At 48.2% G+C, this 27221-nt stretch overlaps 1 protein-coding gene across 1 annotated transcript; it reads right to left on the minus strand.

Annotated features, from left to right (window-relative positions):
* Positions 1-1963: 1963 nt before the first annotated feature.
* On the minus strand, positions 1964-26666 carry mettl16 (methyltransferase 16, N6-methyladenosine). Its single transcript, XM_084445836.1, has 10 exons — positions 26527-26666; positions 25951-26091; positions 17072-17259; positions 15922-16062; positions 15698-15813; positions 13935-14077; positions 10469-10538; positions 9102-9191; positions 3539-3712; positions 1964-2818 (listed from the first exon to the last, which is right to left on the minus strand). The coding sequence occupies exons 2-10, from the start codon at positions 26076-26078 to the stop codon at positions 2117-2119; spliced, it is 1752 nt and encodes a 583-aa protein (XP_084301962.1). The 5' UTR covers positions 26079-26091; positions 26527-26666; the 3' UTR covers positions 1964-2116.
* Positions 26667-27221: the final 555 nt, after the last annotated feature.

Below are 27221 nucleotides of genomic sequence, written 5' to 3' on the forward strand. Positions count from 1 at the left end.
GTTTTTGATTGTGCACATATTAGGCTACTTATTGCAGTGTCACTTAAGCTAAATATTTTTTTTGTTACTATACTCATAAAACTGCTACAGTTTACATGGTAGGCTACTTGTATCTTGTACATATGACAAATATGTCTTAAACCACCCTGAACCCAAAGTGGATACAGGGGCTAATGCATGGAACCTTGTGCGCTTGCATTGGCCATTATCCTAGAGATACAGTGCTTAAGATACAAGTAGGCCTACTATAGCTATTAATGTCCATAGCGTATGCATTTTCCATTAGATTGCAGGAAATCGTGTGTGTGAAAGAGGGAGGGAGCGAGCGAGGGAACGACAGCCATTCAGTCTGAATTTGCCCATTTCCTGCTTCTGATGCCATTTAAACGAGAACCGATAGACATCAATTTAGAGGCTGTTCACCTGTAGGTTGTTCACGTCTGCTATTGCGTCATGCTCTCCTCACCACCAGTGAAGGACCTATTCAGACAGCAGTGTACAAGAAAGGTCAGCGATGCTCAATCATATGACTAAATTAGGATACACTACGTCTTACCATGACCAAGATATATGCCTTAAATACAGTATACAGTAATTAAAGAATAAACAGTTCAATAGGACTTCAAGCGTCACAAACAATTTCCCTTATGATGGAACCATGATTGGCAGAAATCTAGACAGCTAGGATCTGTTATCATCTGCATGCTGCTCCAGTTTTCACAGTCACATGATTCTCACGAGTGACCGAGAGTCAGCTCTTTGGAAGACAGTAGAAGCAGGATGTGAATCTGAGCCTTCCAAGTAAGCACATCAGACTCTAGCCCTTCTCAGTCCTGCTGTCGCATGCTCGCTCATGCCAGACTACAGTCCTTTCCCGCTCCGCTATGTTTCCGAGGTAGTCCTCTTCTGTGGTAGTTGAAGCTTCAGAGACCGCCACCACCACAGAAGACTACCTCGGAAAAATAAATTCACTCGGACAGAACGCGTCTAAATAAGTTATTTAATGGTAGCGCCGATGCTTCAAAACCCAGCATTTGTTTAAATATACCCTTTTGCTTAGGTAAGTGAAGTTTCATGTTTATCTGACACTTGTAGGCCTAAATATGAGCGCCTCTCCTAAATAGGCCGACACCTATTTATTTTGACGGCGAAGTGAATGGAGCGGGAAAGGACTGTTGTGTGGCATGAGCGAGCATGCGAGAACAGGACTGAAAAGGGCTAATCAGACACACACTTTCCCGTCACCTGACTCGAGTAGCATGCTACATTTTTCTCGCCTGCTTTATCGTTTTCTTGGGAGTAGTAGGTACTATAGCCTATAGCATGCTACTTCTCGCCTGCTATATAGCAGGTAGCAGACATTTCAGACACAGCATTTGACAATACGTGTGCGCGCACACTCCAGAATCTGGTAGGCTACACTTTTCCTGTTATTCACTCCTCTCTGTGAAGGAAGTATGTTGGCTGCTACCTAATAATGTGACAATTGAATAGGCATTCTAGGCACAGGATAGAGTGAGGAAATCTGGGGACATCCTGCATAACTAGGAGTGTTGTTTCAGCTGACGTATGAGAAAAGACCATTACTGACCAATGAAGCCAAATTCAGTCATGGGCATCTTATTTGATTGGGGCACGACTCTCTCATTTTGAAACTGAAAGTGGCCATTCACAAATGTGAGGAGCATTTCCTAGAAACTGGGAGGTGCTGAAAAGGGTTTATTTCTTAGTCCTGTAGAAACACGTGGCAATGTGCTGCCCTCGTGTGGCTGATTATGAAAACTGCATTTTGGAAATCTGAAACAGAGCGCACGGTGAACGAAGGAGGTATTAACAGACAAATTCTCAAAGAAAACACACATTTATTACAAACATCACAAAGCAAACTAACTATATGCTCCACTGCCTCATAATATTGGATTATGAAGCAATGCAAATTATAATGAAATTTAAACAACCCAGGCACCGGACCATCTGTTCAGTTTTGTTTTCACATACAATATGGTCCACTTAATTATTATAACCAAAACAATATAGTTTGTCCCTTAGGGGTTGGCCACACTTCTAAACAGTGTGTTTTTTATAACCAAAACTGTATTGTACGTACGTATGCACCTTAGGGTTTGGCCACTATTCTAAACATTGTGTTTTTCAAGTAAGTACATAGCTGGTTCATCAGGTCCTTGTTCTGCCCCTCCACCCAGTGCATCTGCACACCAACATCATTCTCCTCGGTCTTAACGTTCACCAGGGACTTGAACAGGAAGTGCTGCCCTGCACTGGGGCTGACTGGCCGCCCCGGGGGCACTACATCCTGCGTGGTAGCTTCCACTTCCTGTGCTTTGGTAGGTACTTCCTGTGCTTCGGTAGGTACTTCCTGCAGTGGGTCAGTTTGGTCTGCATGTTCCTTGAGCAGTTCTGACTGTGCGTGTTTTTGGGGCGCTGTAGATGCGGAGGACTCCATGTTGACATCCTGGCCGTTGACATCTTCAGGAACGCAGCAGGCTTCCTTTACCTGAGGGTGTTCCCCACCGGGCCCCTGTGAGTTGGACTCATTGGCCGACTGCTGAGCTACTGAAGGTGTGTCTGTGTCTTCCGGGTTGTCTGTGCTGTGAGTGGAGGGCTGCTGGGTAGCCGACTGCTTGGCTATGGCAGGCGCTGCTGGGGTGAGTCCAGCCCCAGGGAGCGCTCTGGGTAACTCTCGGAGTTGGCGGCCCTGGTCACGGCGCTTCTGCCGGCCGTGGATCCAAGTGTTCTCCATGGCTGTCAGGAGCAGGCTCTGCTCACCCTTCCTACAGGGCACCCTCTTGTGTTGGACCTGAGGGACCACATCAGACAGTGCATTTAGAGTTTGAGTGCAGCATGCAAGTGTGTGTTGTGTATCTATTTGTGTGTGTGTGTGTGTGTTATGTGAGAGTGTGTGCGTACAATATGTGCAGCAGGTTTGTCTCTGAGTGAGAACACAGAACACATTTCTATTTGTCTGTATTTGTCTTCAGTGTGTGTGTGTGTGTGTTTGTGTGTGTGTGATAGGATGACATTTCTGTAACTATACTACAGGTCTGTGGAATGTCCCATTTTCAAGGATATGTTTTTTTTGTGCTGAAGGGATATGCAAATAGATGCCTCTTCCTACTATATATGGAAAGCATGTCAGACGCCTCTCAGAAGAAGCTCAAATACCAGCCTTGCTCAGCTGTCACCTAAGGATTTTCTATGGAATTCACATTAGAATGACACCATGTTCCACATATGGCCTTCTGTCTATAGGTTACATTCTTGGTATTCTGACCTCTCCAAGGTCCATAAATAAGTATGTTGACGACTGTACTTGGTCTGTCCATGAACAGTCACACAGTGCTCTTTGTGTGCTGGCCAGTACACCTGAATTCAATCTTTAAATGATGCACCATGTCCTTCCTCTCTATCAATATCAGATATTTCATCATTACAGTGTGTGACGTGTGCGTGTTTGCGTTCATGCATGCGAGCGTACACACACACACACACACGCACACACACGTAAGTATGCACTCACTCGTAGGTCAGTACAGATCTTCTCCACCCAGGCGGTGATGGCCTCTACTGGGCTGCTGGATTTACAGCCTATGGAGGAGGCCTTGGCCTGGAGCTCCCTCAGTGTGGGCTGAAGCATGGTGAAGGACAGCGGCTTGCGAGCCTTCTCCAGCTTCCTCTTCTTACTGGGGGGAGACTGAGGAGGAGAGAGGCAGAGAGAGAGAGAGAGAGAGAGAGACACACAGAGGGAGAGAGAGACACAGAGGGAGATAACTGAGCAATCTTCAGACTAGCCAGGCTTCACAGATGCGCAGTAGTCTATAAAGCAAGGCCCATGTTTCACAACCTGATATGACAATACTGGCAAGACAGAGAGAGGAATTATGCAAGAAGCGCATGGTGGAAAGTTAAGAGGCGTGTTACTGATGACATGGAGCTGTGCCGTCATGGTTTATGGCGACCACACCCACCCCTCTTACTCCTCCACATTCTCCTGCATCAGGCTGAACGCCGTAGGTATGACTCACATTACGTAAGGACCAGAAACAATGGGCTTGGTGTTCTTCTGCTCACAGTCTACAACTATGAGTTACCAGGCCTACACACACACACTGCTATCACTATCAGTGCTGCTAAGGGATGTCACGATAACCGCTATAATGATAAACTGCGATAAAATTCAATTAAATTTATCGCGATAAAATTAGCATTAAAACCGTGTTTGATTTCTGCGCTTTGAACAACTCCGTGTAAATACTGTCCAGCATCAACATCAGCAAGTTAGCAACAGTCTCCAAGACATTATTTTTATGTTCATGCAAACAAAAAGTGCATAGTGCTGCTGATTTTATTAGTGGTTTTATATATAAAACTTGGTGAAATGATTTCAGTGCATCATTAGTTTTAGAAAAGTGTCAGCACATTTTATAATGCCGCGATAATACTGATAACCGTGATAATTTGGACCACTATAATCCTTATATGAAATGTTCTTACTGTTACATCTCTAGCACTGCTAACACCAAATGCCAAAGGCAAACAGTGCATATGACCTTTAATTTGTAATAAGGTGAATGTTCTATACACTAATACCTCTAGTGCTGAACCCCCCAAAAGACAAACCATCTGGACTACTCATATCATTTAGGACAACAAAACTCCTAATTTCCTATATATATATACACTGCACCGCTGTGGAGAGCACCCTCCCTCAGACTGCCTGCAAATGTAGACATATCATGATGACACGCCACATGCATGGCCTTTCTATGACCCAGCACACGATCCTAGCTGGTAAATCATCAAAACATACCAAGTCACACGCGGTCATGTTTAGTCTATCTACTTAGCCCAAAATAAGTGATGAATAGCCCAACATAACTGACATTGCTGAGACGACAAGCATGAGTAAGTGAGTTCAACACACACACACACACCATTCCTGTACATGACCCCCATAGCAAACATTTTAGAGGAAGTCTCAGACACCGAGCAGCTCACACTGATACACTGGGGACACGGGCTCATCCTGACGGGTGAGTAGGCTACACACACTAGGCTACATGCACACTGACACACACGGTTCATCCTGACGGGTGAGTAGGCTACACACACTAGGCTACACACACTAGACTACACGCACACTGACACACACGGTTCATCCTGACGGGTGAGTAGGCTACACACACTAGGCTACATGCACACTGACACACACGGTTCATCCTGACGGGTGAGTAGGCTACACACACTAGGCTACACACACTAGGCTACACGCACACTGGCACACATGGTTCGCAATCAAGGCACTACACATTTATTAACACCAGTGCTTTTCATAGTTAGCGAAACACCCCAACAAGACCACGTCAAGACGCCGTTGCCTGACATCGAGCAGATGATCGACCGGGAGACCTGGGCTGACGGAACGTCTCGCTGTGCCAGTCTCCATGGAAACCCCCTTTGGGCAGCCGAGGCTTGAAGGTGTCGGAGAGAGCGGGAGAGAGGTCATGACAGACGGAGAGGAGGAGCCTGGTTCTGAGCGAGAGGTTGAGGAAGCAGTGGCACAGCCAGACCGCGGGAGAGATCCAGGGGGGGACAGGAAGGCGAGGTCAGGTCTTCCCGGTGGTGACGACTGATGTAATGGCTGAGTCACAGCGTTCAGCGTAATGTCTTTCTCCTCCTACAGTAGAACCTCCAAGAGCCGAACCCACCGGGAATGACGGTCGTTCAGATCTCTGACGTTCGTAACTCTGAAGGTTATCCCAAAATACACAAAATTTAGAAAATATAATATGTAATGTCTAGACACTTGATATGTTAAAAACGACCCTCTATTTGAATCGAAAAGGTACTTACGTGCACTCAGATAACCATAGGCTACAAGCCCTTTTCCATTATTTTGAAGCGAATTAACTCCTGATAGTAGGCTATTAGCCCCTCTCCTAGTTGCCTTCAGAATAGGCATAACCTATTTAAATCACAAGCAAATGTCCGATAATATAGGCTGTTTGTCCTATAGGCTATCATTTTACCGTTACTTTTTCTGTCAGGATTTGACGCGCTGTTAGTTTGGTGCTCATTTCCTGTTTTGACCCCGTTCGGTTGACCGAGTTGTTCGGATCTCCAAGGTTCTACTGTAGTTCCATCTCTGCGTCTGTCTCGCACCTCTCTCCTCAATTCAACCCTCTCCTGATCCTCTCTGAGGGAACAATCATTCTGTGGTTAATTCATTTAATTTAAAGGGAGGGGTGGATGCAGCAGTAAACCATCAAGAACAAAACTGCAGAAGCAGTACCAGTACCAAACCACAAGGGGGCACCCCATCCATGGCTTTTGGTCCCACACGCCTGCAATGACATTGGCACTGGTGTCATGCTGCTATGGCGGAAGCTGTCTCTTATCTAAGCATGTCCACACACAATAAACCCCTCCTGAGCGCTCTTCCCAAAACACACAGGAGAGCGACAGGTCAGTCTGCATGGCCCTGGGGAGTCCATTCAAAAGCGCTGGATGGGTGGGCTCTGCAGGCAAACAATGACATTGCAGACAACACAGCCGACTTGACCTACAAACCATACAATAGAGGAGCGGGCTGTGACCTTCAGACGAGGGCCAAGATCAGTCCCGGCTTATCTGCTCTCCTCTGTGACGTCATTAGCGGAGGTGGATGTGAACCATTAATGAAGACATGTTTAATTCATGGACTCTCTCCACAGTGGAAGGGTGTCTATCTGAGTGGTGAATGAAAGATGGACGGTGTGTCGTCTAGCAGGCCTTGTTAAAGAGCGGCTTCATTGTGTTTCTTATTGTTTCCCAGCACCTCCATAAGCCCCTCAGCTCAGAGGAGGAGGGGGGAAATCAATACAGTCCATCAAGGCAAGCTGTCTGTGTGCACAAGCACATCCTTGACATGGAATACACACACACAGGCACAACGGCTCAGGCCGACACACACACTTCCACATGTATAGATTTTCACAAAGAGAAAACAACAAACTGTAATCTTTCACAGATAAATGCATCCACAAAATAATTGTTACACACACACGCGCGCTCGCGCACACACAATCCAGTCTGATGTGTTCCACCTTAAGTACACTCCTCTGCATTATTTATCTGACTCTCCCACCTCATCATCTTTACACACACACACACACACACGACTGAGAAAGCTAAGTCTAGTCTTTCATGGCCGAACCTCTCCAGAAACCCTCACTAAAAACCAGGAGTCCAAGTTCAGCCGTCAGAGACGGACTCTTTCAACAAAAGTGGCATTATTCAATTACCTGCCCTTATTCTCCGAAATACACGAATGCGCGCATGCTCACACACACACACTCACACACACACACACACACTCTACTATAAGATTGATGGCCATTTAACCTTAAGGTCATTACAGCAGGGAATTTTCTGACCATCCATTCCACTTAAGTCCCTCCTCCCCCCTCCCTCTGAGCCTCGGAAACCTCAGATGCCTGGGCCCCACCAGCCTTGACCCCCTGACCCCTCCCAAGCCCCGCCCCCCACCCCACCCCCAAGCTGTAAATCGTCCCTTGACAGGCTACATGCCTGACACGCCCCCTGCTAGGGGCCCTCTGAGTCACATGACACTCCCACAGAGAACAACAACAGGAGGCCTAAGGGCCATGCAAGCTCCGCCTCCTGACCCCCCTCCCCTTCTCTCTACACGGCTCTCCTATGTCAGTCCATCCTACTCATTCTCCACGTCCTCCTACCTAGCCACTCAGCCTTTCATTTTCTATGAAAATCTCTCTCTCTCTCTCTCTCTCTCTCTCTCTCTCTGCTGTGTACTGAAGACGAAGAACCACTGAAGACGAATCTGTTATTCTCATAACAAGTGACAAAGTCATATTGTACTGTACTGATTAGGTGGAGGATCTAATGGAAATCTAGTGCCACATTGGTGCCTGCTCTACAATCCTACCAGGGGCAAAGTAGGTCAAATATATCACATGTGCACAATATATCATACACCCACGCAGACAGTACACGACATAAATATGCGCGCACGCCCACACTTACTGTCACGCAAGTGAGCAGTCAGCCATGCGTAGAACCACATGTGCACACGCACACACTCCCACACACACACAGGTGAGCGGGTCACACGGCTCCTCCCTACTCAGTCTGGTGATGAGGTAGCGCTCCGCTGTGGAAAAGCAGGGGGAGGAGGAGGGCTGCGGAAATGTAGGCCAATCCTTCTGCTTGACTGCCTTTACGTTGAAAGGGCAACTCCAAAGACGGGAACCGAGAGGCCAGAACGCTTCTTCACAGACCACTCCCTGCTCCCGCCCCGAGCCCTTGACATTTTCATCCTCCTTTCATGTCCTGCTTTTCATTCTCACTAATACCATGTCTACTGTTTCTTTTGTCCTCTGTGCACCCATCTTTCACTCTCTCTTCCCCTCCCGTTTCCTTGCTGGCTTCTCTCGCTCGCTGGCCGCCCTGGGAGCATGACGGCGTGGCGGGCGCGAACGGACACTGCCACTACTGCCCAGGCAACTGTTGCCTGGATACAGCAAATTAAGGGGACGCAAAAACATCTCTCCAGAGGGCGTGTTAAGAGCGTCTAATGGAATGGGCTGGAGGAGGAGGAGGAGGAGGAGGAGGCAGCAAATGTATTATTGAGGAAGTGTCAAAGGCTGAGAAGCAGGTGGATATAGGACACATTGCCCTGGATGACTGGGAATGAGAGAGAGAGAGAGCAAGAGAGGGGGGGAGAAAAGGGAAGAGAGAGAGGGAGAGAAAGGGGAAGAGAGAGGGTGAAGGGAGAGAGAGAGAGAGAGAGAGAAAGGGGAAGAGAGAGAGAGAGGGACAGAGAAAGAGAGAGAGAAAGGGGAAGAGAGAGAGGGTGAAGGGAGAGAGAGAGAGAGAGAGAGAGAGGGACAGAGAGAGAGAAAGGGGAAGAGAGAGAACAGACAGGATGACGGAGGAAGCGATCTGCAATTCCTTTGTTCTCTCTATGGTCTTATTCCTCTCCTAAATTCCAAGCGGCCCTGTGGTCAGAACTCTTTGTAGTGGGGTCGTGGATAGGACCTCCCAGCCCGGCCGGGTCCGCTTACCGGAACAGTCACGTCGTCATAGAAACTCCAGGCCAGTGCCCAGCGCATGGTTCTTCCCTGATAGAACTCGGTGTGGGTCACCTTAGGCACCTGAGAACACAGCAGACGCAACACACACCATCAGACACAACAACAACAAAACACACAGACAGCACACTGAAGAAAACAGCCTAACCTAATTTGGTAAACACGTATGCGATTGTCTACCGTGGCTGCCGGTTATTGCAGCCTCTCCACGTTGTCCATTTGTAGGTGAGAAGATGCAGCGTCTGACATGTGAAAAGGACGCGTTCGCGCGTGTACCGCTATAGCATGACAACCTCCAGGCATGAAGGCCAGCAGCAACAGGAGGAGGAGGAGGTCGCTCTGAAAGAGTCTCCAGTCCGACTCCTCCCGTCCCCCACACAATCACAATCTAAGACTCGGTGCGTGAGCGGAATTTGCATGTTAACTAGGTCTCCCGTTACACGCGGCACCCCGACCCTGCGCCAAGGCTGCACTCACGCTGATGAGCAGTGACAGCCCTCCGACACCTCTGGAGGCGCAGCAAGGCATTGTGGGGCGGCCCCCCGGAGGCCCCCCTGGGTGATTGATGGGGACGAGCCAGTGCGCAAGGGAGCTGCACCGATGCCCGTCTGGTGCCATCCATGCCCACCGAGTCACGCTGGTCTCTCAGGGAGGTGACTGGCATATGGCTGGAGTCCCAGAACTGTGGGCTAGTGGTCATGTGCTAGGCTAACGGCAGGCTAGCTGTTATTAATGAGCGTCAGTGGCTAGTGGTCATGTGCTAGGCTAACGGCAGGCTAGCTGTTATTAATGAGCGTCAGTGGCTAGTGGTCATGTGCTAGGCTAACGGCAGGCTAGCTGTTATTAATGAGCGTCAGTGGCTAGTGGTCATGTGCTAGGCTAACGGCAGGCTAGCTGTTATTAATGAGCGTCAGTGGCTAGTGGTCATGTGCTAGGCTAACGGCAGGCTAGCTGTTATTAATGAGCGTCAGTGGCGCGCGGCCTTGATGTCTCCGTCACGCAACGCTAACCCAACTCGGCTCAATCATGGCTGCTCTGTGACATTGCTTAGCCAGCGTATTAGTGGAGGTGGGTTGATCCGTTACGGCTCGTCGGATGGCCACTCCTCCCCCCTTAACGTAGCGACAGAGTCCCAGGGGAGGAGGATTAGAGATGGTGGGAGGTTGTTTCAAAACCCCATTCATCTTTCTTTGCCCACAGGGCACGTTAACACACGCCTTGGCTTGGTGCAGTACACTTGTGTGCTTTGTACATTGTATATTGATTGAGTGTGTGTGTGTTATATTTTACAAGTGTGTGTGTGTGTGTGTGTTTGGTTGAAGGTCTCTGTGGAAACTCACCCCTTGTTTTCTCAGCTCCTCCTTCAAAGGCGCCAGGCTGCACTTCTTTCCCAGCATGCAGCTGTACCACCTGCAAAAAGAAAGATGAGGCGGCCGGCGGCCTGGGCATGAGCCACCGAGCAGAGATCAAACAACCCAGGGAGAGGCATCACGTCCAGACGCACACCCCCTCCAGCCTCCCCACAGCTCCGTGGGAACAGGGGGCCGCTTGTTTCTCTACTTTTGAGGGCAGATGGACAATTTCTTCTGGATTTTTAAAATTAAATCACAAGAGGAGAAGAATATCAACTGGGCCCGGGGTCCTCACGTCTTCGTAGACGATGGGCTTCTTTGAAGTCGCCCAGTGCAGGAAACCAAATCAATATCTTTCCTCCGCAATAAAGAGATGAGGCTTGCTTAATCAATACATGGCCAACAGTGCCTCGGCCAGGGGAAATACAGAGACACCTGTACCAGGGAGTTCATTTGAGAGTAAAATTTTGATTCACCTTGTCTGCTTGTGTTGCCCTCCTGTCAAGAGTTTTTTTTTCCTTTATAGCCTTTTGCCATGACAACTGAGGCTACAGGACTATCAGTCCTCCATTAACGAACACGACATGCTACAGGATGATATCACCATTCGCCACCTTAACTAACCACACTCTGGAGAGAAATAAAAAAACAACCTAGCTATGACCACACCCTGCTAATCTCCAACAGGTCGTGTGTCCGACAGCTAACTCCCTCAGCTCCAATAATAAGGCTAAGCTTGAGTCCTTATTAGGCAGGGGGAAGAGGAAGGTTGGGGTAGGAGGGGAGGAGGTTGGGCGCGTCTAGGAGTCAAGGGAGCAGGAAGGAAGCCCAGTTGGAGAGGTGCCCACAGGGAAGAGAAGGCTGGGAGAGAAGCATGGGGCTCGCATCAAGCGGGGCCATGAAATATTCAAGAGCTTTAATATCCACAGATGTTCCCCCACTCTGTCATGTAGATGGGGGGAGTCTGAAAATGCATGTTAACACACATGGCAGCTTCCCATCTTCCCTCCTAAAACGGGGCCCTCTCAAACACCCCTGAGGGTCAAGTGATGCAGCCCAATTACTGTTAATTCATACATTTCCTTTCATTAGAATGAAAATAATCTACAAGAATTAAAAAAAAAAACATGATTAGCACTAAAGACAGAAATTATCATATCAATGACTGAACATTTAGCAAAGGAGGAAAGGGGGAATCGTCTCCTATTCCGGGCTGCAATTTGGTATGTGTGAGTGTGCGTGAGATCAGTAACAAAGCAGCCCCGCCCAGTCTGGCAGCCAATCACAGTTCAGCGTTGTCGGAGAATAGAAGAGGAGGCGGCGGCAGCGGGGGGTCTCAGAGGGCCAATCAAATAGCTGGCTGGGTTTCCACAGACACCTGGCGGCTTTGGTCTCCCAGCAGGCGTTGGACTGACAGACCACTGTTGCTGCTGCCTCGACCCCAAACCCCAAACCCCCAACACTGAGGAGACAGAGAGACACGGTGGGAGAGACAGAGAGACACGATGGAGGAGACAGAGAGACACGATGGAGGAGACAGAGAGACACGGTGGGGGAGACAGAGAGACACGATGGAGGAGACAGAGAGATACGGTGGGGGAGACAGAGAGACACGATGGAGGAGACAGAGACACACGGTGGGGGAGACAGAGACACGATGGAGGAGACAGAGAGACACTGTGGGGGAGACAGAGAGACACGATGGAGGAGACAGAGAGACACGGTGGGGGAGACAGAGACACGATGGAGGAGACAGAGAGACACTGTGGGGGAGACAGAGAGACACGATGGAGGAGACAGAGAGACACGGTGGGGGAGACAGAGAGACACGGTGGGGGAGACAGAGAGACACGGTGGGGGAGACAGAGAGACACGGTGGGGGAGACAGAGAGACACGATGGAGGAGACAGAGACACACGGTGGGGGAGACAGAGACACGATGGAGGAGACAGAGAGACACTGTGGGGGAGACAGAGAGACACGATGGAGGAGACAGAGAGACACGGTGGGGGAGACAGAGAGACACGATGGAGGAGACAGAGAGACACGGTGGGGGAGACAGAGACACGATGGAGGAGACAGAGAGACACTGTGGGGAGACAGAAAGACACAGTGGAGGAGAGAGAGACGGCGAGAGAGGCTGGAGCGGATGAGGATGGGGAGACGGGGGACACACCTTCCTCCCTGTGGCCGGCCACTCATCTGTCCACACAAGTACCGCCACGCAGGAGCACCGTGGTGTGAACGCGCCAGGCAGAGGGAGCCCCCCTCCTGAGGACCGCCCGTGTTCCCGGTGAAACACACGCACACGCCGGTGTATGACTCATCGCTCACAGCCGGAAAAACACGTGCACACACACGCAGACAAAATGTGCTCGTAAGTGCAGCACTTGTCTCCTGAAAGCCACATGCTCAAAACGGCTCAGGCGAGTGAGCGCGCGCACACGCACGCGCGCACGCACACACACACACACAAACTGCCCCAGCGGGGTCCACAGGTGTGGAGTGTGTAATCAGCCATAATAGTGCCTCTCCCTCCTTCCCCATAACGAAGTCTCACTCAGCTGCACCAGTGACAGGCCTGGTAATGGAGGGGGTTCAGGGAGGAGGAGGTGTGTGGGGGGGGGGGGGGTATGGAAAGGATCCATAACCCCCCCAACACAGCTGTTCCCAGCGGGGGTCCGAGCACTGCCGGGGGGGGGGGGGGGGGGGGGGGGGTGACTGTTTATTTCGGGCGCCGATTCATTAAACAAACTCTGGGTGATAGCTCCATCCCTGAACCTCCATCTGCCCCTGGGCCCTGTTCATCACTGGGCCTCTCTTCCCCTCACCACGTTTCTCCTTTCTGGTTACAACAAGGTCTCAGGTCTGAGGGAGGTGGAAATGACCTTCAGAATCCACTCATGTCACCTCAGGGCCATATTTGTTGGAATTTGAATGCAACACTATTTTCTAGGGCTGGGTATCGAGTCGAATTTCAAGAATCGATTCGATTCCGATTCACAAGGTTCAGAATCGATTATCACGATTCGATTCAATATCGATTCGGTTAGTGTTACTAAAACTTTTTTTTAGCCGTAACCTTAATTACATGACTGCAGAGTTATGCAACACATCAATACTAGGGCTCGGCATCGATACTGATTTTGAAAAATGAATGAATGAATGAATCATTGAATGAATTAATGAACTATTCATTCCTTCATTTATTCATTCATTCATTAAATAGAAGATCGATTTTGGGATTCATGAATCGATTCTGAATCATTTGATTCAGAATTCGATGAATCGATTTTTTAAACCCAGCCCTACTATTTTCTACATGAGCTCAAGTCAAAAGTCAAGGAAAGGACACTTGCTAATTTCGAGACTAATGGGGGAGTGGTTAGAGAGAGAGGGAGGGAGAAACAGAGAGACAGAGAGAGAGAGAGAGAGAGAAGTTGGGGTGTCTCACCGCAGGCGCGTCTTGAGCTGCAGGCTGTCGTGGATGATGCTCTTCACAAACTCCAGCTCTCCGCCCTCTGCCATGATCTCCGTCTCCCCGCCCGTATTGACGGAGCTGGGGGGCGGCCGGCGCGAGTTCCTGGAGTTCACCCCCTGGGGAGAGGGGCGGGTTAACTCCCTAATAGCAATTACCATTTCTGAGATATCCCACTGACATTTGTGGTGTCTGGGTTGCTCCTGTTAAACATAATTTCTTTTTTTCTTTTTTTTTTTTTATAGAAAAAACGCGTAGCGGCTAAATGCCTCCGCCCAACAATGCAAGTTGCAGTTAACATTGTTGACCTTTGACATTTGAATACCAAAATCTAATCCAATTAATCGAATTAAGTCCAACTGGACATTTTGGCCAAATATGTAAAAATTCTGTCAAGCCGTTCTTGAGATATCGTGTTCAGCAGGCCAAGAACACCTTTTTGGAGGTCAGTGACCCTTGACCTTTGACCCCCACAATGTAATCAGTTAATCATTGAGTCCAACTGGACATTTTACCCAAATATGAACAAATTCTGTTAAGCCTTTCTTGAGATATTGTGTTCATCAGGCCAAAAACACATTTTGTGAGGTCAGTGACCTTGAACTTTGACCACCAAAATCTAATCAGTTCTTCATTCAGTCCAACTGGACATTTTGGCAAACTATGAACACATTCTGTCAAGCCATATCTGAGATATCGTGTTCACTAGGCCAAAAACGCCTTTTGGGAGGTCACAGCGACCCTTGACCTTTGACCCCCACAATCTAAGCAGTTCATCCTTGAGTGCCAGTGAACATTTGTACCAAAGGGGAAGAACTTCCGTCAATGCGTTCCAGAGATATTGCATTAACAAACATCGGACGGATGGACGCTATCGCCTAGCACAGGGGTGTCAAACTCTGGCCCGCGGGCCAAATTTGGCCCGCAGTGTAATTATATTTGGCCCGCGAGGCAATACCAAATGACTACTAGAGCTGGCCCGCCAGTATTATACAGCGCATTCACCGCTAATACTACAAATCCCATTATGCTCTGCTGTTGGTTTGGCGCGTCAATCAAGACAGGACCCAGAAACGCCCTCTCTTCTGTGACAGTAGTCATAGCAATCTCATACTACAACTGTAACCGTGTTACCCCTTCTTAAAAATGGCGAAAAGTAAGGCAGAAAACAGAAGCTTTACGTTATGTAACGTCTCACTGTGATAGAGACACCTGTGTTGACCTAGCCGGCCGCTGTGTTTGCTGTGTTCCTGTTCATTCAATCCTGTCTGCCTTCTTGCCGGCCTGTCTGCCTGCCTGTCTGCCTGGCTGGCTGTCTGTCTGTCTGCCTGGCTGTCTGTCTGTCTTCCTGGCTGTAGGACAGTCAGGGTTTTACAAGCTTCTCTACTGAGCAGATGGAGCACCAACACTTGTGTCTGAGGGTGTATTCACATATGTTAGTGCACACCATTGATGCGCACCAAAAGCGAAAGTGATAAGTGCATATTCAATGTTAAAGCAAAACTTGTTTGGGTCCATATTAAAATTTTCATTTGTTCAATGTTGGCCCGCGACTTTGTTCAAGTTTTAAATTTTGGCCCACTGTGTATTTGAGTTTGACAACCCTGGCCTAGCATAAAAAAATCTTTGTTTTGTTTTGGGGAGGCCAGGTGCAGTGTCTGAATTGGAGCACTTCATGGAGCTGAAGGTGCCTGGCTTTCACACCACGTCTGCGCTGGGGTCAGAGGAGAGACCTTTACCTTTGCCTCCAGCTGGTTGGCGAAGAAGGGAGGGTTGCACATGCAGAAGTCGTACACGATGGCTGTCTCCTCCTTCAGGGCGTCCATCAGCAGAGTCTTCTGGGGAACCTTGACGACTGGGACGGTGGACGGGACCACACACACAGACAGGTTAGAGACAGGTTAGGGACAGTCTAGAGATGGGACTGGGTAGCAGGACCAGCCGGGCAGGACCACACCCTCACCTTTGATGAGGCCAGACAGGTTGTTCTGTTCGACGTTCTTAGTGGCGTAGTCAAAGCAGATGTCGTCCACCTCCGTGGCCAAGAAGTACCAGCCGTTCATAGAGGCCCCCAGCAGGGGGTAGATACAGGAGGCCCCGGTGCCTGAGGACAGAACGGAGCATGAGGTTCCTGGGAGTATGTGGGTGGAATGGAGGGAGAGAGCGAGAGAGAGTGAGAGAGAGAGAGAGAGAGACATGGTCTTCTTTCTGGGACAATATTGATGAGTAAACACTCTGTGTGTGTGTGTGTGTGTGTGTGTGTGTGTGTGTGTGTGTGTGTGTGTGTGTGTGTGACCGTGCGCATGTGTGTATGTTAGGCAAGGACTATCTAATGCACTTCCTCTGCCTCTTATAGTCCATAATGGATTAATAAGAGACAATTCAGGCAGCCATTATCAAATCATCCAGGAGTAACAGAGACCAGATCTCACATTAGACGGTCTCTGCAGGGTCCCTTGGGGGGCTGGGATGGCATCTGTCACACGTCAGGTCAGGGGAGGAGAATACCCCCAAAGGACATCCATCACAACAGTGACAGCTCCAATCCGCTTATATAATGGCCCATGGTCACCAGTAAGTGACCTCAGTGTCTCTGAGGAAACGTACCAGCAGACACAAATGCTAAGCGCGCGCGCACACACGTTTTCTGGCCTGATGGATACAGGAAAACCAGCCGTGACATGTAGGTGGGGGATTTTGTCAGTGAGCTCCAGATCCAAAGGGAATCCAACGGACGGCACATGTGCAGGAGGAGCTAGAGGTGCCAACAGGCGGCCGGTCTGTGCCAGCGTGTGCCCGCTGGCAGCCAGATGCTCTGGGCTCAACCCGTGTGCCAGGCGCTGTGACACCAGCTTTACTACAGATTACGCTGGAGGAGTCCGCTTTGAGCAAACAAACATGACCCATGTATTAGTTACCTCCTCCAACACTCCAATCGCTGCTTCAAACCAGAGCTTATGTGGTACATTGATCATTTTAAGTCGATGCAGATTGCCTCTCAAAAAAATATTGACGAAAAACCACCGGGTCTATGAAGGTGCTTCAGGAAGTCCCTAATAAGGACATGGAGGAAGGACAAGAGGCAAGGCGGTGTCATGGTGACGGCTAGCTACCTATGTCGATGCCCTTGCAGACTTTGCCCTGGCCTCCAATCAGGTCCTCCACCCAGTGGATGTAGTTGAGGCGTAGGGGCACGGTGGGGATGAGGCGCTCCAGGGGGATCTCGATGGTCAGACCGAAGTCCTCCTTCAGCAGGGTGCAGGTCAGTGCGCGGACCGCCTCAGGCTCCTTAAAGTTCAGCCTGTAGGGCAGGGGGGAGGACAGACAAGGTCAGGGGACTTTCCTCTTATCAAACACAGAATCCGTCTTCTAGCCCAATCCTGTTAATAGTAGGGCCGGGTCCATTAATTAATCATTCAAAAGTACAATTTTTGGTCACTAATCGATTTTGGTCAAATTGTGGTAAAAAAAATAAAATTTGATTCAAATAAATATTTAAATTGAACTGAACTAATGTCATGCATCATCCGTTCTACAGCGCTATACTGATTGGAATTGACTCATTGACTATGAAAAATGTGAGTTGTGCAAATGCCTAGCTAATAGTAATACTGCACAAAGCTCCTGTCATCATGAGGTATTAACGTACAGCATATCAGACTACCAGTAAAACCACTAGCCCCGAACCTGGAGGATTTTTTTTTTTTACCTGGAAAGAAACTTATGTTTTCAAAAGCGATTTCACTTTTTTATCATCTACAAGCACACACCATGTTTGTTTTTAACTAATTTTCTTTGTCTCTAACCCTATTTCTGATTTAATAAAGCTATGTATTGTATTGTGCCATGTAAAGCGACTGAGTACTATGAAAAGCGCTATACAAGTTTGATGTATTATTATTATTATCCTGTCTCCTAATCAGACTGCACCCGTCTATCCACTGACACCCTTCTATTAGATCGCCACACTAACCAAGCACCAGGTCACGCTCCCCACCCCCGCTAGTCCAATCAGTGCCAGCGCGCTCCCCCCATGACCCATCTGATAACCGCTCATCACAGACGCGTCCAGTGTGATGAGGAATGAAGAGAAAACAAGGAGCCCACTTTACACACTTTCCTTGCTAATGAATACAGAGGTCCATGTTTCCAACATGACCATATGACACCCCCCGCCCCCCCTCCACCCCCAGCTGTGTTCTCCTCTCTACCACACACTCTACACATCTCTAACCATCTGAGCTGTGTTCTCCTCTCTACCACACACTCTCTACATCTCTAACCATCTGAGCTGTGTTCTCCTCTCTACCACACACTCTCTACATCTCTAACCATCTGAGCTGTGTTCTCCTCTCTACCACACACTCTCTACATCTCTAACCATCTGAGCTGTGTTCTCCTCTCTACCACACACTCTCTACATCTCTAACCATCTCAGCTGTGTTCTCCTCTCTACCACACACTCTCTACATCTCTAACCATCTCAGCTGTGTGGAACCCACGCCTGGCTCGGTGAGAGTGTGGGGGAGATGGGTGTAATTAAAGCGTCTCCCCCATCACACCTCGGGAGATGTAATTAAACACTTCCTGGTGACGGGAACGTCTGGCACTCCAGACATGGGGCTCAGTGCACGCCTGCTCTGTTAGGCCAGAGACTACTGTTGATAAAGGGTGTGACTCCAACGGCTAGTTTATGTGACTAGAGTCTATAGGCGACTCTAGTGGGAATGGGGATGATAAACCAGGCAATCGGCACCCTGAAAAGCCCATAATGATCAAAGGGATTCAGGCATTCCTAAAATGGTTTATACAATGCAGAGCAGCAGGAATGAGATCATATCTTTGGCTTATCAGATCGACTAGGAGAATATTGAAGATTGTCTGTAGAATGGCCTATTTGGACAATAACCATGGCTGGGTCAAGCCTCAAACCCTGACCACATGAGGGGCAGCCAAGGCCAAGGAGTGAAAATATATAAATGAGTGCTTTACCTATGCAGCCCATGACATCAATAATGCCAACTGATGACCATATTAGTTCCTGTTCAAATCTACCGCTGAGCATCACACTTGGGCGTGGCCTTCAGTGTAACTCTTCATGCTTCACCTGGCTACTTTGGATAGTGGGAAAGCTTCAGATAGAGGTCAAGCTAAGAATGCTGTAGGCACTGACATTAAAAAAGGCACGGTTAGACAGGAGCTAATCTAATGAGGAGTGAGGAACATAGTAAGTGGTGTGGAAGGCTGTTTCGTGCCCTACATGGCAGGGTAAAGACTCTCTCTCCATCTATTGTAGTCCCTTTATTGTCAACCTTTATCGTCAGGATGATCAATATTCAGAGTGAGGCCGTTAGCTCACTTGCCCAGTTCTCTATTTTTACCCTCTGATGAGTGAGTAGGAGTGTGTGCGTGTTTGTGAAAGAGAGAGAGAGAGTGTGTGTGTGTCTGATGCAGAGCACCCCTTCCCATCAGCAGTACTGCAACGGCGGGTCTCCATGGCAACTGCCCCTACTGCACAGACGAGCGGAGCACGCAAACCCAGCCACGCTGGAGCAATGGCCGCCGACGCCGGCAAGAGCGTGGGCGTGCTCGAGAGCGTCGCGCCGTGCGGTGTGCCTGCGTCACGGTAGGTGTGTCATACCCCGGTCGACGGCACGGGACACGGGACAAATGGGAAGTAAACTGTTTTCCCCCCCCCCCCAACATGACGTAGGTTTATGGGGTGGGGCGATGCCTGAGACGTGCCAGGCTTTTACGGCGGTAGAGACAATCCACTGGAGAACCTTAAAGTAGCAGGAGGAAAACCTCAAACTAGCAGGAAGAGAACCTCAAGGTAGCAGGAAGAGGTGGGCTGTGAGCAGGGGGCAGGACTGCAGGGAACGCCTCACTCAGCAGGACACAGAGGGAGAGAGAAACAACGCAAAAAGGAGAAGGGTTGCAGGAGGAGGAGGTGGGAGTGGGGTGGAGGGGTGGAAAGAAAGAGCTCCGGGGGACATGAGGAGACTGGTGGAGGAGGAGGAGGAGGAGGATGGATTACTGCGTTAGTGAACCTGCTGAGCACCGGAGGAGCTCAGTCAGTCAGAAAGGAACAGCGCTGCCTCTACCTGGGGCAGGGCTGGCTGCTGAAGATATGAAACAGCAGCGGCACACACGCCTCCACTCTCTCCACACACACACACACACACACACACACGCCTCCACTCTCTCCACACACACACCTCCATTCTCTCCACACACACACCCACCTCCACTCTCTCCACATACACCTCCACACACACCCCTCCACTCTCTCTACACACACACACACACACACACACACAACCTCCAGTCTCTACACACACCCCTCCACTCTCTACACACACATCCACATCCATCCACCCTCCGCTGTAGTCCTTCATCAGCAACCACAGTACACAGCCGGGCTGGAGAGGTGACCTTCAGGGCAAACTCATTTCATGGTAATATTGTGTTGATTGGCTGACTGATTCCTCTCCTACGCTACTGTAGGTCGATCCATGCGGTGAATAAGATATGTCTTGATTGTTCAATGTAGCGGCAGGACCTAAACTTTAAACTAAATACTTCTGAGCATGGAGAGGAGATGGCGGACTCAGTACCCTGGTTCTACCCCTGCATACAGCCACAGGCCAAGAATAAAACCTTCGCTGACCGCTCAGGGACAGTGTATTTATTTACACAGACTTAAAACCACTTAAAATCACAAGAAACACGTACCGCATGTAGGCTAATTAAGAAGCTGACATTGGTGGGCTGGGAACCGGAGTGAAGTGATTGTAGGCCCTGATGAAGACTGGCCTTTTTCAATTAACAAAGACTGTTCAGCAAATGTCTACCAGGACATTTCCCAAGAAGGGAGAGACAGCTCGGACACTTTTCTTCCCCTTCTGAAGACAGGAGCAGAGGTCACAGTGAAGTGGATCTCAGTGGCCCATCACATGGTTTTGTTGTGATCAGCCTCCAGCAGATGGCTGGGCCCAGTGTTTCAGGCGAGGGCTGCTCATTGCTGGTAAAGAGGTGAGTTTATCACTGACAGAAAAAAATAAAAAAGATCAATTAAAGTCCACAATAACCAGTGCTACATCTCATCTGTAAGTCAACACAACCAATCACAGAGATCTTGGCAATCAGCTGGTGGTTCAATCAAAAACCAAACAGCAAGTTGAGATGATCACTGCTGCTCATCAGCAATACCAGTCCAAGACCCCTGCCTCTCTAAGCAATCAGAGAGCACTAAAGATGCGCCTGATACAGATTTAGGAATAGGAATATGACACCTACAGTAATAGCTTCACCTAGCCTTCCAGTGCACTGTGGAGCCATTTAACTTGCTGTACCCACCCAGTTAATTTGCATGTGTGAGCAGCGGCTCCTCTTCAGACCACTCATGATGATTATTCCTCCTTTCACGCCTCCATCCAGTCTTCCACTGTGTTAATAATGCATCTCACCAGGGATCCGTAGTGGGAGATGAACATCCCATTAATTAAAGGGGAAGGGGAAAAAACTCACCACTTAACATGTGGAGGAGCTGTTCTATGCAACCAGGTCTCCCAAAAAATTACTACCAAATGACATGTCACCCACAGGGATGAATTTTTAATACCCCCCCGCCCCCAACACCACTATGGCATAGACCAGACAGCCATGATGGAACAGCTGTGCTGTCGCTCTGGTTCATGCTTCCTAATCTCTCTCTGCCCTTCTCCCTCTGACATGAGCCCCCATCCCTCGCTAATACTTTCCCTCTTCCCCTTTCATCCATTTTCATTAACCTCCGTCTCCATCTCTAGCTTTGCTGTACCGTTATCTTCCTCACATCTCTTTTCATTCATCCCTTTCTTTCTCTCGGTGCTTGGTTTAAACCCAGACCCTCCCTCTCTGTGCCTTCCCTTCATCCTCAACAAGAACTGCAACAGTTTCTCTCACTCGACTGTACATTCAACGATTCCCATCCCCCACCCCTCTCCCTACAGTTCCCTCATCCCCGCCTGCTTCACTCCTAGTTCTACCCCATCCTCCCTCCACCCGTCTCTCTCCCTACAGTTCTCATCCACCCGTCTCTCTCCCGACAGTTCTCTCTCATCCTCCGTCCACCTGTATCTCTCCGTCTCCTCCAGAGAGACTCCAGTAAAAGATTGATTTACCTCCCCTGATGATGGAGGGTCTCACCAAGATTACTCTGATCCACCAAGTGCCTGCTTAAATTCTACACTTAGCAGATTAACTTACCAGCAATATAAAAGTATGATCCCCCCCCCACACACACACGCACAGACTAGAATCTCTGAACAAGTTCTAACTGTTTGCTATTGGTTACGTTTCACGACAAGATCAGACAGAGGTACAGACAGATGAGACAGACATTTTCTAATGAATCTTGGGGGGGGGGGGGGGGGGGGGGGGTGTCTTCTCCAAAGAGAGTTCAGGCTCCTGATTGGTGAGGAGAGCTGGCCAGTGCTGGAGCTGTCTGAGCCTTTAGCCCATCGTTAGCTAGAATCAAAGTGAAAGGCCATCTTCACAGGACACTTTTCATCCCGCACCATCAAAGACAGTCTCTACAGGCAGAGAGGGGGAGAGGAAGAGAGGCACGAAGAAAGAGGGGGAACAGGGAGGGAGAGAAAAAGGGATGGAGGGATCAAAAAGATAACGGAAGATGACGGGGGCGGGAGAGAATGAGGGAGAGGTAGAGAGAGGAGGGGTGAGAGGGGGAGGGAGAATGAGAGAGAGGAGAGAGAGCACTAGTAGGAGCGATGACCATGCGCTGTAGCTGACATCCAAAAAACCCTTTTGGCTCTGCACACCACCACAATTGACTTGAAATGAAACATTCAATGTGCTTTAAGCGCAAACTTTCAGCTTTAATTTGGGGGTATTTACACGCAAATCTGGTGAACGGTGTTGGAATTACAACAATTTATACTGCATGTGGTACCCCTCTTTTTAAGGGACCAAAAGTAATTGGACAAAGTAACAATCATAAATCAAATTGTCATTTTTAATATTTGGTTGCAAATGCAGTCAATGACAGCCTGAAGTCTGGAACCCATAGATATCACCAGATGCCGGGTTTCATCCCTGGTGATGCTCTGCCAGGCCTCTACTGCAACTGTCTTCAGTTCCTGCTTGTTCTTTGGGCAGTTTCCCTTCAGTTTTGTTTTAAGCAAAAGTGACATGCATGCTCAATTGGATTCAGGTCAGGTAACTGAATTTGCCATTGCATAACATTCCACTTCTTTGTTTTGAAAAAGTCTTTGGTTGATTTTGCAGTATGCTTCGGGTCACTGTACACTATGAAGCACCGTCCAATGAGTTGTGAAGCGTTGGGCTGAATATGAGCACATAATATTGCCTGAAACACTTCAGAATTCATCCTGGAGCTTTAGTCAGCATTCACATCATCAATAAATACAAGGGAAGCCATTGGCAGCCATACATGCCCACGCCAAAACACTACCACCATCATGCTTCACTGATGAGGTGGAACGCTTCTGTCATCCACCACAGTTGTTTTCCATGGTCTTCTAGGTCTTTTAGTGTTGCTAAGCTCACCAGTGCGTTCTTTCTTTTTAAAGATGTACCAAACAGTTGATTTGGCCGCACCTAATGTTTTTGCTGTCTCTCTGATGGGTTTGTTTATTTTTTTCAGTCTAATAATGGCTTGCTTCACTGATAGTGACAGCTCTTTGGATTTCATTTTGAGAGTTGACAGCAACAGATTCCAAATGCAAGTACCACACTTGAAAGGAACTGAAATGAAATAATGAGGGAAAAGCACACACTTGGCCATGGAACAGCTGAGCAGCCAATTGTCCAAATACTTTTAGTCCCTTAACTGTATGCCAGCAGGCCTACTGTATATGCAGGGGAAGTAAAAGAAAATCCTGAAACAAATCTGCAAATTGGTGTGCAGGCTACTCCTAAATGTATATAATATGTTTGTCATTGGACACAAATAGTTGATCACCTTTGCTTCATCTGAATAATACATGACAAACTTGTGGATCATTACTTCAGCGTTTTCCCTCTACAACCAAATCCACAAAAAGCACACAATGTATATGTGACTGCAGTCACAATCACATCAGCCCCTTCTCTGTGAGTGACGGAGCCCGCAGCCCTTTATTACAGCGACGAATCTTCTTGACAGCCGGAATGTGATCTGAAAAGCCACTCAAGGAGACAGAGAAGTCCACCGAAAGATTTGCCTCTTCTTCCTCCTCTCCACATATTTCATATCTCTGTGTGTGGCCCAATTACTGACAGACCCTGACCAATGGCTGAGGGAGACTTGGTGAGCACCCCCCCCCCCCCCAACATGCGACCCTCCCCTGCCCTGCTCCTCTTTCTACCCCTCACGTACAGTGGTGACAGCACTGACAGAGGGAGAGGCAGGGAGGGGAGATAAGAGGGGAGAAAGAGAAGGAGGGAGGGAGGGAGGGAGGAAAGGGATTTTGTCTGTGATGAATGCATTAATCTTCCCTCTGTCGCCGAGGTGACAGATGTTGAACCGTAACCCCAGTGACGATGAGACAGGGTGAGAGGTGTTTGGTGGGGAATGTGTTTATTTGTGTCTGAGAGAGATTGTGTGGTCTGGATCGATGCTGTGTGTGATCATGGGTGTTGGTGTGCGCGCCCAGTCTCTTGTCTGTCCTGGATTCTCTTATTCTGTGTTTCCTCCTAGATTTTGATTTCATGTTTTTATTTTTATTTTTATTGAATGACCCGTTATTAAATTAAATGTGTGTGTGCGTGCACGCGCGTGAGCAAGCGAAGGAGAGAGAGAGAAACACCACAACAGGCCAAATGGTGAGCATGCTACTGTCATCCTATAGCTCATTCCAAGCATTTCATGGTATTTATTTTTACATCAGCCTGCTGAGACCACGACCAGAGAAGTCTGAGGATAAGCAGAGGAGCACAAACACATCCATTCAAAGTGTACGACGTGGGGTCGACATGCAGGCACTGGCAGCTTTATCACATGCGGTACAATACAAGAACTCAACGTTTACCAACAACTGTAGCTATGTATGGAAAAGCTGGGGATACCTTGAACCAAAATAGAAAGGGTCACTAACTGTAAAGGTGTGATAAGAGATCTTTCAATGAGCTTTCAATTCATCTTTATCCAACATAGAGAAACAAGTGTCAGTGGATGTCTACAGTAGTGCCACAGCATCACTGGCAGGGGTGAAAATTAACTTTTTGGCTCACGGTGAGTCACCTGCCAAGGGGACTGTAGATGAAAAAATCTACCGGACAAGTTTTTTTTTTTTCAGGTAGCCTTCCAAAATCTAGTCGCCAATTGGAAATTTTACCTGCATTTGGCCGGTGGCAGGTGTTCATTTTCAGCCCTGATCACTGGCGAGGCCACCAATCACCCAGCACATTCTGGACAACTGCCCTTCTATGCCCACAACTCCCCAGCTCCTCACCACCACCCTCAAAGTCAAAGTGGGGTACTATCAGCAACTCAATCATACAGAAACTGTTGCTGCCCCCGCCAAGGTATTGTTCCCCAAATCCTGTGCTCATCCCCTCCCAGAGACAATGGGGGGGCAGGCTCATACAGGCTCAAAGAGAGAAATCAAACCATCTTTGAGCCTCCTGATGAAAGTTCAGATGACAGGTGACAAGCGGAAAAGGAAAGTGTCCTCCTGCCTGCTCACAAAGAGACAGGTGAAAATAGAGGTACGGTACACTTCATAAGGTAGCGTGCTGGGGAGGGTAGCACCGCTTGAGGACTTGAGGTTTTATCATTAAAAAATCATCTCCTGAAGTAAATAGGGTTTACTGTGACAAAGCAAGCGGATATCTTAACCATAGACAGAAACAGTGTGCCTAAAAAAACATTCCTAAGTTGCTATAATATAGCTCCTTTACTGTTCTGACAAAACATTCTCTCACAGTAGGGAAATCTTCGCATCAGCCTGTAACGTTAGTGCTGATCCGTCGCCAGACTGCTACTCACATAGCTCGGCCAGCCAGGCTGGTGGTCACATACTGCTGGAAGTCTGGGTACTTGGAGGCCAGGTAGGCAAAGTCTGGCGGCTTGTCTTTGTAGCGGTTCCGTGGGTGCATGGATTTATTTAGTGCCATCTTCTCTTTGCTGCTGTGTAAGGGGGAACACGTGGTGAGAGGATAGCTACCTAATATACAAGCACATGTTAGCTGGTGAATGTGGATAGATATGAAAATGTCTTAGTTTTCATAAATAAATCATTGTCATTCAATGACATCAACCCTATGCCAAGAAGATCGATTGTGTTTAGCAATATCATGTACGTAGATTGTCTGCGGTGACATTAAGCTAACGTCAAAATAAAATGGCACTGCAGTTATTTGCAGGGTGTCATTTCAGATATGAATTTGACACTTTCACTAACAGTTAGCTAGCGAGCTAGCTAGTTTTTCTATACATGTAATGGTATGCAAAAACGTGCAGCACACTAGGTATATACTTTAGTTCCCTTTCATTGGCTAAGTTAGCTAGCATGCTGCTAGTGTTTGCTAGAGCTGTATGTGCAATACCGTTCAGTAAACCTACCTTTGAGTTTGTTTCTGTTGCGACTAAAATGAATATTTGCGATATATATTGCAAACACTAACAATTGTGAACACGAGTCGCCTATAGTATGTATCTGTGTTCTTGCAGAGTTGTAGTGAACTTGCAGAGCCCGTTAGGAAAACTCACGTTGTTGTGACGTTTTACAGCATTTCTTCCGGATTGCTGGATGAAGTCACTACTCTGCGCTGAGTTCACTTGGCACGTCAACATTAAGCGCAGGGATCTTCTGATCTTTTCACAACCCAGACATCACCAGATTAATGTTACACATAATAGATGACAATTTCATTGCATTGAACATGCGTTTCATAAAATTTAATTAGTCATAATTAGGCTTAAATGTCTTCTCCATGAAACGCAAACCCAGCAACGCTGTCCTATTTTACCAGGTACAATATCTTGCTCATGCAATTTAAATTGTGTCAATAAGATGGATTGATTACTAGTCAAATGTCTAATTCGTGCGCTGAAATATATCTGTGCATCAATAATATCATATATAAAGGCAGTGTGAATTTCAAACTAGCCCACAATGATGGACAATCGTAGAATGCTGGAATTACAGTACCTCAAATGGACAGTATAGTGGGAAGGATACATGACTCTTAAATGAAGATTTGTATCAGTTAATCGAAAATGCCAATGACATGCTATCCAATTATATATCTCCATTA

Source organism: Borostomias antarcticus (genome assembly GCF_949987555.1).
Source record: "Borostomias antarcticus genome assembly, chromosome: 1".
In the NCBI taxonomy this organism is placed as follows: domain Eukaryota; kingdom Metazoa; phylum Chordata; class Actinopteri; order Stomiiformes; family Stomiidae; genus Borostomias; species Borostomias antarcticus.

What these genes read in the sequence shown, in the direction of transcription:
- mettl16 (XM_084445836.1), bottom strand. Translation starts at nt 26,078, where the DNA reads ATGGCACTAAATAAATCCATGCACCCACGGAACCGCTACAAAGACAAG. An exon ending in AGCCTGGCTGGCCGAGCTAT is followed by an intron (nt 17,260 to 25,950) that starts GTGAGTAGCAGT and finishes CCTGCCCTACAG; the next exon opens with GCTGAACTTTAAGGAGCCTG. An exon ending in ATGACGACGTGACTGTTCCG is followed by an intron (nt 3,713 to 9,101) that starts GTAAGCGGACCC and finishes TCTCCTCCTCAG; the next exon opens with TCTCCCCCCAGTAAGAAGAG.